At 42.2% G+C, this 12,692-nt stretch overlaps 1 protein-coding gene across 4 annotated transcripts in view; it reads right to left on the bottom strand.

Moving 5' to 3' along the window:
- The window catches only part of LOC5575962 (sodium channel protein 60E), a 798,459-nt gene that overhangs the window by 101,915 nt on the left and 683,852 nt on the right, over nt 1-12,692 (bottom strand). For all 4 annotated transcript variants that reach the window (XM_021841568.1, XM_021841570.1, XM_021841569.1 and 1 more), the window contains exons 6-8: nt 10,325-10,545; nt 485-591; nt 294-373 (exon numbers count right to left, since the gene is read on the bottom strand). In XM_021841568.1, the coding sequence (XP_021697260.1) occupies nt 294-373; nt 485-591; nt 10,325-10,545 (408 nt within the window). The remainder of the gene's footprint in view (nt 1-293; nt 374-484; nt 592-10,324; nt 10,546-12,692) is intronic.

Below are 12,692 nucleotides of genomic sequence, written 5' to 3' on the forward strand. Positions count from 1 at the left end.
GAAAAGTCAAATAATCAAATGAAATTGTTAAACCACTATAGAGACGTCTAAGGCAGTTGTGCATTATAAATTTTCATAGAAATTTATCAAAATAGCTTATTAAAACGAGCCTAGAAATTGTGAACTTTCGAACGGCAAAAATTGAAACATTTCGTGTGAAATGTTTCCCATACAAAGTAGAGTATCCGGAATTAAAAGCTGTCCGTAATATGAATCAAAACGGTACTGATCAATTTGCCACCAATTTACGGTATCGACAAGATTTAATCGAAAGCATATTCGTGCATACGTACATTCTCCATTCCTCGTGGGTAACGTTCCATCCTTCGGGAGGATTTTTGACACATTTGTTACGTAGTTCACCCATGTAGACCTGAGAAATGAAACAAATATTCATCGAGCAAAAAAAAAAAGAGAAAAGGGAAATTTGTTTTGAGATAAATATTTAGGATATCGAATACCAATGATCTCGCTTCCAGGTTACCTGTAGGGCAAAAAGAGCGAACACCATTAGGCAGAATATCGTCAACGTCATGACCTCTGCCAGTTGTTTAAAAGAGTGCAGCAGTGCATTGATGATGGTTTTGAGACCTGGCGGAGAGAGAAACCGCAATGATTATTTAATTACTTAACAATCGATTCAATTTGGCATTTTCCACTGCATTGGTTGGAATCAATACGTTTATGTCTGAATGGATGCTTCTGAATTGATTTCGTTTCCGATTGATGTGAACGTGTGTATTTTTCGGGGAAGTCAATTGCTAAATTTAAGATTTTTCAATTATATAAGAAAAGTGAAAATTCAACCATAACAGAGTGGGCTTCTTCTATCTTCTATCTTCAATCTTCTATCTTCTATCTTCTATCTTCTATCTTCTATCTTCTATCTTCTATCTTCTATCTTCTATCTTCTATCTTCTATCTTCTATCTTCTATCTTCTATCTTCTATCTTCTATCTTCTATCTTCTATCTTCTATCTTCTATCTTCTATCTTCTATCTTCTATCTTCTATCTTCTATCTTCTATCTTCTATCTTCTATCTTCTATCTTCTATCTTCTATCTTCTATCTTCTATCTTCTATCTTCTATCTTCTATCTTCTATCTTCTATCTTCTATCTTCTATCTTCTATCTTCTATCTTCTATCTTCTATCTTCTATCTTCTATCTTCTATCTTCTATCTTCTATCTTCTATCTTCTATCTTCTATCTTCTATCTTATCTTCTATCTTCTATCTTCTATCTTATCTTCTATCTTCTATTCTATCTTCTATCTTCTATCTTCTATCTTCTATCTTCTATCTTCTATCTTCTATCTGTTACATTTCTAATGTACCATAAAATTACAAAACAAAAATTATATACAATCCAATAAAAACTAAATTTATTTTGAAAAACTCGCCTATCAACACGCCGTCGGAAAAACGTCTCAAGCTCAGTATCCCCCGCTGTTCTAAAACCCCACTCGCGATACGAATGGGCGAATATGGGAAGGTCAAAAAGTTTAGACCATGCGACGCTGTTTCCGACTCGATCGGAGACATAGAAGATGGCTCTCTTGGTACTTGTGGCTCGTGGAATACGGACGTGTTTGGCGAGATTAAAGGATACCCGATATTCAGTGTGCGTAGCCGAAAGTGAATACCAAAATATCATTTAAAACCCTAATAGCCTAATTTGGCCGCGAAGAAGATTAGTGGAACGGAGTGGAGTGAATAGTTACCCGGGAGTGCCCAGCGCAGTCGAGAAGTGTCAGGGACCAGGTGAAAAGGCCCTGAGGTGTGACCGCGTGTTTCTGGCGTGCCCCGAAAGTAGCCAGTGTGGTGTACCGGTGGAGGAAGAAACGAAACCTCTAAACGAGATCCCAAACCCGAAATTAGTGTGGGAATAGTGCGGTGAGGCAATTTTGCTGGCCCGCTGAATTGAAGTGTCCGCGGTGAAGTGGTGTGAGCGAAAGGCGTCCAGCATCCGGCGGCATAGGCCGTCGTACCGTTAGAGAACGTAGGCTAGGCAGCCCCTGGGGATAAAAAGGTAAGTCTGCATGCTCTCTTTGGCCTTTGGCAAACCCGTAACTTATATTTGACGATCCAACGGAAAATTGGCCTACAGTTTTCTGAAAGTTGATTTTTTTCATTTGACGTTGAGGGAAGTTCCTTTGGTGTTTGACTAGAGAAAAAAATCAACTCTCAAATTGCGAAATTTTATAATTTGGTTCACACTGCTTCATTCGTTGGTGGTATCGCATTTCACTACCCACTATCCGTTGATTCATTGGGCAGCGTAGAGTATACTCGTGCGCGCGCATATAGCTAGGTTATAACAAATTTCTATAGAGTGGAAGATAAAAGGCACACCAGCAGTAGCCAAAAAAGTTGTTTGTCGGCCGAGCTGAGTCAGTGTCAAGGCAATAGTTGTTTTTCAAATTTCTACCGTTCCTTTTTTGCATGATCGTTCCTGCAACAATATCCAATAGAATATTCAATTTGATTCAGGGTTGTAGTTTAGAGGTTTGAGAAGAGCACTGATTTTGGAAAAATGAGCTACGATTTCGAGAAAGCGTACCAAAATGAAATGTCGGTTACATTTCTAACCGATGATGAATTGAAATTCGAGTTAGAGATTAGAAATATGCATTTCGATAGACAGAGTGCTATCACAGTTCAGCGTAGGAAACTGCGAAATGCGATACGGGAAGAGGTAGAAGGGCTCCAGCGTGTATTCGTGTACCATCGGAGAGCGCGCGAAGAGCTGAGTATTTGTCAGCGTAGGTTGGAGAGAGCGTGGGTAGAGCTCCAGTTGGAAGATGTTGTAAAGGAGATGTCGAAAACGGGATTATTACACCTGTACAACCGTTTAAAGTTGTTGAAGAGAACATATGCCACTCGAGATTGCGTTAATGAAGCAAATTGGATCTTTTCCAATGTGGTCCAAACTTATGTAACGAATTTCGTGGAAGATGTTCGTTTACCAACTCTCCCCGACTCGCCGAATTTAGTTGATTTGGAAGGTGCAGCCAGCCTAGGAGCTCGGGCAGCATTAGAAAGTGATTTAATAAATTTAGCGCCACCTGTAGGGGCAGAAGCGAATTTAGCAACACCGGTTAGCTCGATGCAGAGCCGATCGGAGCAAAACGTTTTAGGATATGTCAATTTACGTTCGAATTCAATTGGTGCGGTTGAAACGGATTCGCGAGTGTACGATCAAGTCGAAGTGGTGCCGGTTGTGACCAATGCCGGAGCGATTCCGCGAAGCACACGTTCTGATGTTCCGTCGACAGTAGTAGTTTCGTCATCGTTGCCTACGATGGTGACTACGTCATCGACAAGTGTTTCTTACGTGAGTGTTACTTCATTAGGACAGATGCCTCCCATCTGGTCCACTCCGCGGTATCAAGTGTCGTGCAGTGTTCAACAATCGCGGCATGTTCGGTTTGATTCAGTGCGTTCTTTGGAAGAGGATCCAAACACTTTGATTTCATCAGCACCTGAAATCCGCGTGTCCAGACCAGCTGTGTCTGATACTCCCAGAGTCAGTGAGATATATCGTAGTGAACCGTTCGTGTTTTCACGCTGGGACGAATTTCGTGAGAACCTTCCCACCGGTTCAATACGAAACATCGATCGTCCTGAACCAAGGATGAGTCACCCAAGTGAATATTCTCAAGCTCGACCTCAGTGGTCCGATCCTTGTGAATTTTCGCATATTCCACACCAACCCTCACAGAGCAATGCGAATTTTTCGCAAACAAATCAATATGACATTCGTCATCATGGTGCTCGGAATTATGACAATTTTGGAGGTAACTCCCAGTTTAACCCTTTTATTTCACAAAGGAACTATGTGCCATTACCTTCACAGCCAGCACCGTATTCTATCTCACAGCCAATGCGGAGCGCGGCCTATTCAGTGCCCCATGCTCCCCAACAGGGATTTTACAGTAGTGATCTTCCCGCTGTTGGCCTGTCGGGAACAAGCTGGAGAACACCCCCTCCTCCAGTGCACACTCTCGCTCCTAGCATAAATCCTTTCGAAGAGTTGGATTTCAATCCAACGGCCAACCGAGTGAAAACAATTCCGGTTGTGAAATGGCCTATGAGATATGCAGGTGAAGACCGTGGAATGGGTTTAAACGACTTTTTGTGGGAGGTGAGTGATTGGACGAAGTCAGAACAAATATCTGAATATGAGCTTCTGCGCTCATTTGGGAATTTACTGACAGGTCGTGCCAGTGGTTCACTAGTAATAAGCACCGATTCAATACGTATTCGGAGCTCATTGCTAATTTGAAGCTGACCTTTAGGCATCCAGACCTGGATCATTTTATTTTACTGGACATTTACCAGAAGAGGCAGCAGAAAACGGAGACATTTTTGGAATTTTTCCTAGACATTGAAAAGAAATTCAAAAGTCTCACAGCCCCTGTGTCGGAGATCGAGATTGTACAAGCTGTGCGACGCAATCTCCGTCCAGAATACAAACGTGCATTAATTGGTAGAGAGCTGTATGACCTGTATTCATTACAGATGGCAGGACAGGAAATAGACGCTACCAATACATATTTGTTTGTAAAACCACAAAATTCCTCACAGACTAATGCGGTTCAGGTTGCTGAAAAACGTTCCGGGGGGAATAATAACCAGTCAGGAAAAGGTCCGAATCCGAACCATTTTCAAAATAAGGGTCCGAATAATAACCCAAATTACACGCCACGCCAGGGTTATGGGCCTAATCAAGGAAGCGGAGGTGGAAAGCAGTGGACGCGAAAGGAACCCGGCACAGGAAATCCTAATGCCAAGGTTCCGAATAAAATTGCCACTGACGAGAAGAAGACATCCGCTAACAACGTTAAAGGTGATTCGAAAACACCAATGAACATGGAGTCTAAAACACAAGACTTCACTCCACTCAATGACCAATTTGTGTGTTTCAATTGTCGTAGTCAAGAGCATCTGACACACCAGTGTACGAAGCCGTACAAGGTACATTGTCAGGTGTGTGGGTTCAGTGGTTTTCCAACCCATCGTTGTCCCTTCTGTGCAAAAAACTCTGCGCGCCGGAGGGAGACCGGCCCAGCGAAAGAGCACTGAATACAATCGATGAAATTCTATTTGCGCTTGGGTACGAGCCGATGCTCAACGGCGACGCTCTGTCCAAACCAGACTTGAACCCGAACTCCATTTTCTCTGTGTTAACTGACAACCGACCATTCATAAATATATCTGTTTTCGGTCGTTCTGTTAAGGCGCTTCTAGATAGTGGCAGCCAAAAGACCTTACTTTCCGATAAAACATCGCCCATCTGGAGGTTGTCAAACACTAAAATCTTCCCTTCAAATTTGACTCTAACAAGTGCTTCTGGCGACCCCTTGCAAGTTACTGGTCGAGTTTACCTCCCATTCACAGTAGGGGATAAAACCAGAGTCATGGAAACCACTATTGTAGAAGATCTACCTGTCGATTGTATCGCAGGGATAGACTTCTTTGATGCATTCGACATTCACATTTCAATGGACAATATGTTTTTGTTCCAGATAAATGCTGAAGAATGCCTCACATCCTCTCCTGATCTCGTCGAGTTTAGCTCCGAGCAGGATCGAGAGATAGAACATGTCAAGAGACTCTTCAAGCCCGCTATGTCAGACCAGTTAGAGATAACCTCGCTGGTCCAACACACTATAGAACTGAAAGACGAATTTAAGAGCGCCGCTCCAATTCGTGTAACACCCTTCCCATACTCTCCATCCATTCATAAAGCACTTAACGAAGAGATCGGTCGGCTTCTCGCTCTCGGTATCATCGAAGAGTCAAACTCTGATTGGGCTCTTAATGCGGTACCGATAAAAAAGCCGAACGGATCTATTCGGTTATGCCTCGATGCGCGTAAGCTTAACGCGCGAACAAAACGTGATGCGTATCCTCTCGCACACGTGGGGAGAATACTGGGACGATTGGGAAAAACTCGTTATTTGAGCACAATCGACCTTAAAGACGCTTTTCTCCAAATACCTTTAAGTCCAGAATCGAAACCTCTGACAGCGTTTTGTATTCAAGGCAGAGGTATGTTTCAATATACTCGCCTCCCCTTTGGTCTTACCAATAGTCCGGCCACACTTTCCAGGCTTATGGATAAGATACTCGGGGCGGGTGCATTAGAACCCCAGATTTTCGTGTACCTCGACGATATTATCGTCGCCAGCGAAACCTTCGAGGAGCACATCAAGCTTCTCGAGGAAGTAGCTAGGAGGCTGCGAGAGGCGAATCTATCGATAAACCTACAAAAATCGCAATTTTGCCGTTCAGAGGTTCCGTTTTTAGGGTACCTCCTTTCTCGCGATGGTCTCAAACCCGATCCCTCGAAGGTACAAGCAATTTTAGATTTCGAAGCTCCAAAAACCGTCCGCCAAATTCGCCGTTTCTTGGGAATGGTAAATTATTACCGGAGGTTTATTGGTGACTTTAGTGAAATCACCGCTCCGATTTCAGACCTTTTGGCTGGAAAACCTAAGATTGTTCGATGGACGAAGGAAGCCGAACGGGCCTTCAAAACAATAAAGGAACGACTTATCACTGCTCCAATCCTTTCCAATCCCGACTTCGATATGGAGTTCACTGTACAAACAGACGCCAGTGACCGTGCAGTCGCCGGAGTGTTGACGCAGCTTCAAGAGGGTTCAGAGAGAGTGATAAGCTTTTTCTCGCAAAAGCTAAATTCCGCCCAGCAGAACTACTCCGCCACGGAGAAGGAAGCTTTAGCGGCGCTTCTTGCGATTGACAAATTCCGTGGTTACATCGAAGGATCACACTTCACCCTAGTCACGGACGCGTCGGCCCTTCAATACATCCGCAACAACAAATGGCGCCCTGCTTCACGATTGAGTCGTTGGAGTCTAGATCTTCAACACCTAGACATGACAATAGTGCACCGTAAGGGTTCAGAAAACATAGTCCCCGATGCACTATCCCGTAGCATTTGCTCCGCTAGCTCGTCAGAATCCCGAGTATCCTTTGATGAGTTGATACGAAAGGTTCAGGATGACCCCGAGCAATATTCAGACTTTCGATTCGAGGAAGACCAATTGTGGAAATACGTCGGCGTTGATGATGAACCCTTCGACGTAAGGTTCGAGTGGAAGTTGGTCCCTCCTCCTGCGAACCGAAACCAAATCATCGAGAAAGAACATGTGGAAAGTTTTCACCTTGGGGTGGAGAAAACCCTGTCTCGACTAAAACTCCGATTCTACTGGCCGCATATGGCGTCGGATACTAGAAAATTCGTCCAGAAATGCCAAACCTGCAAAGAAAGTAAGCCAGCATACGTACCCACAATACCGACTATGGGAAAGCAGAAAGTGGCAGACCATCCCTGGCAAATAGTCGCCATGGACTATGTGGGTCCACTGCCTAAAAGTAAATCAGGATACATGCATATCCTGGTTATACAAGACTTGTTTAGCAAGTGGTGCCAACTGCATCCGATGCGACGAATAGAGTCAGGAAGTCTGTGCAAGACTTTAAGAGAAGGTTGGTTTCTTCGGAATTCCATCCCGGAAATATTACTAACAGATAATGCCAGCACATTCCTATCCAAGGAGTTCAAGGCTTTGTTAGATAGGTTTGATATCAAGCATTGGACCACCGCTAGGCACCACAGCCAAGGAAACCCAGTGGAGAGGCTGAACAGGTCAATAAACGCCGCAATTCGGACCTACTGCAAGCAAAATCAACGTTGCTGGGATCTGAACATACCAGACATTGAACATGTGTTTAACAACACCGTTCATTCTGCGACGGGATTTACCCCCTTTTTTATAACCCACAACCACGAGATCGCTGTGACTGGCACAGATCACCAACGAATACGTCGAAAGGAAGACTATTCATCCGGGTTATGTGCTGATGAGCAAAAGCAAATCAGTGGTGAAATTTACGACCTCGTAAAGAAAAGCTTGTTAAAGGCGTACGAAACAAGTGCGAACCGATACAATCTCCGAAAAAGAGCTCGCCCTGAAGAGTTCAAACCAGGACAATTGATCTACCGTCGTAATTTTAAAGCCTCTAATGCGGGAGAGTACTACAACGCGAAGCTTGCCCCAATGTACCTTCCTTGTCGTGTCGTCACTAAGCATGGAAGCAGTTCCTACGAGCTGGAAGACGAAAATGGTAAGAGTATAGGAGTATGGCCAGCTGAGCATCTCAAACCCTGAACTCTCTCGAATCATGTTTATCTCTCATAGTTTGTTGTTATTTCATCCATGTTATTAATTGGTTCATTAAGCTAGCCTCCGATGAGAGGACAAGCTTTTACTTCCTCATCGATCCACTGGTGAATTTTCTCTCTCATGAGCTCTGAGAGAGATTAATTGCATGCTGTGGATTTGTTGTTTCTACTCTGTGATGTCCAGTGTCTCTCTCAGCAGGAGTAGGGTGTTAAGGATAAAGCATAGGAGAAACAACCGTTCAAAAAGAAGCAAAAAGGCTTCTCATTAAAAATCTCGCGCGAGTATTACTGAATGATCTCAGGATCGAATGTTGATCACATCTATATGGCCGGCCAACCATTAGGTGTATTTTACAATGAATAGATCGTTAGAATCCAGGTGTGTCTTTCGGCAGGGAAGTTAGTTAACTAGGGATTCCTAATGCATCATAAGAAGTGACCAGGGGGATGTTTGTATCATCTTCCGATTGCAAGCAGCGTGAACCAAAAGTGTTTGATAATTGTATGTCCACCTTTGTGAACTTCATTTGTTCGGTGTTTGTTTAGGTTTTAAGAAGGTATGAGGACCTACTAGCTTAGGGTTAATTCGTTGACCAGCGCAGCTCTCTTTGAGTGCAGAGCATTACGAGTGTTCGGGGAGTCCGACCAGAAAAAATTGGACCCACCGTGATGGCGTGCCAGATCACGGGAGTCCCCCAAATGCGCGAACCCCAACTCGAGCACTTTATAAATAAACAATTTGTTCGATTTGTAATAATAATTATTTTGTTACCATTAGTTGTTTTCGTTAATTCGTTATTATTTATTATATTTGTTCATTGGTTTTTTCGTTGCTTATTCAAAAAAATATATTTCATACATTTTTTTTTATTGTGCCCCGGGGGAAATGTTACATTTCTAATGTACCATAAAATTACAAAACAAAAATTATATACAATCCAATAAAAACTAAATTTATTTTGAAAAACTCGCCTATCAACACGCCGTCGGAAAAACGTCTCAAGCTCAGTATCCCCCGCTGTTCTAAAACCCCACTCGCGATACGAATGGGCGAATATGGGAAGGTCAAAAAGTTTAGACCATGCGACGCTGTTTCCGACTCGATCGGAGACATAGAAGATGGCTCTCTTGGTACTTGTGGCTCGTGGAATACGGACGTGTTTGGCGAGATTAAAGGATACCCGATATTCAGTGTGCGTAGCCGAAAGTGAATACCAAAATATCATTTAAAACCCTAATAGCCTAATTTGGCCGCGAAGAAGATTAGTGGAACGGAGTGGAGTGAATAGTTACCCGGGAGTGCCCAGCGCAGTCGAGAAGTGTCAGGGACCAGGTGAAAAGGCCCTGAGGTGTGACCGCGTGTTTCTGGCGTGCCCCGAAAGTAGCCAGTGTGGTGTACCGGTGGAGGAAGAAACGAAACCTCTAAACGAGATCCCAAACCCGAAATTAGTGTGGGAATAGTGCGGTGAGGCAATTTTGCTGGCCCGCTGAATTGAAGTGTCCGCGGTGAAGTGGTGTGAGCGAAAGGCGTCCAGCATCCGGCGGCATAGGCCGTCGTACCGTTAGAGAACGTAGGCTAGGCAGCCCCTGGGGATAAAAAGGTAAGTCTGCATGCTCTCTTTGGCCTTTGGCAAACCCGTAACTTATATATCTTCTATCTTCTATCTTCTATCTTCTATCTTCTATCTTCTATCTTCTATCTTCTATCTTCTATCTTCTATCTTCTATCTTCTATCTTCTATCTTCTATCTTCTATCTTCTATCTTCTATCTTCTATCTTCTATCTTCTATCTTCTATCTTCTATCTTCTATCTTCTATCTTCTATCTTCTATCTTCTATCTTCTATCTTCTATCTTCTATCTTCTATCTTCTATCTTCTATCTTCTATCTTCTATCTTATATCTTATATCTTATATCTTATATCTTATATCTTATATCTTCTATCTTCTGTCTTCTATCTTCTGTCTTCTATCTTCTATCTTCTATCTTCTATATTTAATCTTTTTTCTTTTATCTTCCATCTTCTATCTTCTAAAGAAAACGAGAAATTTAAAAAGAACGAAAATGATACCACTACACTTATAGAAATACACTAGACAAAACTCACCCGGCATGATCGACACCGTTTTGAGAGCCCGCAGCACCCGAAACGTCCGCAGCCCAGCCAGATTGCCCACGTCCAGGGCAATGGTCGCGTACCCGCTGGTGATGACCACGAAGTCCAGCCAATTCCACGGATTCCGCAAGTACGTATACTTGTTCAGTATAAAACCCTTAGCTATCATTTTGATTATCATCTCGCATGTGTAAATTGCTAAAAATATATACCTGAAATGAAACATGCATGGCAGAGAGAAATAGAGAGGAAAAAAGAAAACGGTATCAGTGTCTCTTTCGAGGGAAAATTAAACGATTGTTAGCGTGGCTTTGGTACAACACATTGCCACTAAAATGTGGGATTTTATTGATTAAAGTTTCTTAATTTTCGGTTGAAATGGTTAAGGCACTCCTTTGTCGGTTGAACGTGATAGCAGTAGCACAGACAAAGAGACATACTAGCTAGAACAATTACCAATTGAAAATATAGTAACGCTGTTACGCAAAAATGCCAAAAATAATGTTTTTGACCAACCGACAACTAGGTGGCAGTAGTGCGCAAATGTCAAACTCGGACATAAGCGATACGAGCGCCACGAGTGGGCCGTCGGCTAACTAGCAAAAATTAGAAGCGATCGCTATTTTGCTTTAAGCCTGATTTGCTACTGAAAAGGAATCGCTAAAATTTGCTCGAAATTTTCTACAGCGACTCCCATTTGAACTGACAGTTCTTTTCAACTGCGTACTGCGATAAAAAAGGGCATTTTTGATCGATTCCTTGCCGAAATTTCTCATGCATCAAGATAGGCCGAGAAATTACTTGTCAGCAGCGAATCAGGCTTTACCTGGGAGGGAGACACAGATACTACACACAAAATATGAAACAAAACATTTCCAAACTGCAAGATAACTTCAGTTCACTAGTTTTCTTTTGTTGTGCACCTTCGATCTTCCTGGACAAACATGGGAAAAGGGCCATAGTATTATGTGCATTTTATTTTCATTTTTATTTGGAAAGAGTGAAAAGATGCGTGTTTTAATACTTATATTCAAAAAATAAAAAGGTGCTATCGTGACATTGCTATTTGGTGGACGTACAGGAATTGATTTTCAACCGATTGTTGACAACTTGGACAAAATGCAAAAATATGTTTTGATCAATTACTCGTGTTTTCCATGTTTGTCCATTCTTTAGATCCGGGCTCACAATGACAGTTCGTGACAGGAGAAAACTCGGCTCACCGTGACGTACGGAAATTTTGTATCGGTTTCTCCCTCCCAGGGCTTTACCATGAAAATAATTCCAGTGTTATTTCTATTTGTCTGTGGCAGTAATAACCATTTCGAGGGATTAACTATCGAAAACCACTTAATTGCATTGCAATGACCCGTCGTTGCTCGTTTTTGGCGTGCGAATTTCGGAGGATAATCCCAAACTGGCTCGTGGCGCCCCAAGTAATTGGAGGGCAATTTCGTAATCCACCAAACGATATGGGAAATCCATTACATTAACCCTGAAGCTCGGTCAATGTCAGTGTTGAAGTGCCGTGTTTTACACGTGGTTGAATTCATTACTGGAATGAATGGATCTTTTTCAGAATTTCAATGTTATTGGGACAATGAGTCCCGGCCAACCTGCGATAGGTAAATGTACGGCATGAGTTACAAATATGATTATTACTCCTGTTGATAAATTATTTAAAAAAATGTACTCATTCTCTATTAATAAAAAGATTAAAGTACTATCAATGTTAAGTTTGTTTGTCTGTATGATTCCTTCCGAGGGACGAATGACCTTCGGGTTAAAGTCCCTCTCAAACAACAACAACAATGTATGATTCCTATTCCTAGATCGAATTTGACAGAACCAACTCTCAAGCATTCTCCTAAATTTAATGCAACAATAATTTAATTATTTTTTTCAACGATTCGTTTCACAACCAGTTTTGAAGACCGAAATTCAAATTAACGATTGTGTGAATAAATAAATAATATCTTCACAAGTTACAAGTTATCAAATTGGACGGTCATGATCAAGGTATTTATAAGGGAGGTAATGCAATCTGTAATTTAGAGTATTCCGCCATATTGGAAAAATATTTGACAGGTGGCAAGTTTGTGTTGCTCCATCAGATCAGTAAGCCTTGAAAGCCTAGCAACTTTTCCCCTCAATTTTTATTTTGTTTCGTGAACGTCAATCACAAGTGGAAAACTTTTTATTTTCAATTCGTTTAAAACATATCCTTAGAACCACCAAGATGGTTTCAAATTCCTGCGGTGGCGGATCTTATGCATTGAATATTTCCTTCACGAGCCACATGTAAAAGAATGGTAAATTGACAAGGAAAGCTCTCAGTCAATAAAAGGCTTTTTTTTTA

The sequence above is a fragment of the Aedes aegypti genome, chromosome 2, assembly GCF_002204515.2.
Source record: "Aedes aegypti strain LVP_AGWG chromosome 2, AaegL5.0 Primary Assembly, whole genome shotgun sequence".
Classification (NCBI taxonomy): Eukaryota; Metazoa; Arthropoda; class Insecta; order Diptera; family Culicidae; genus Aedes; species Aedes aegypti.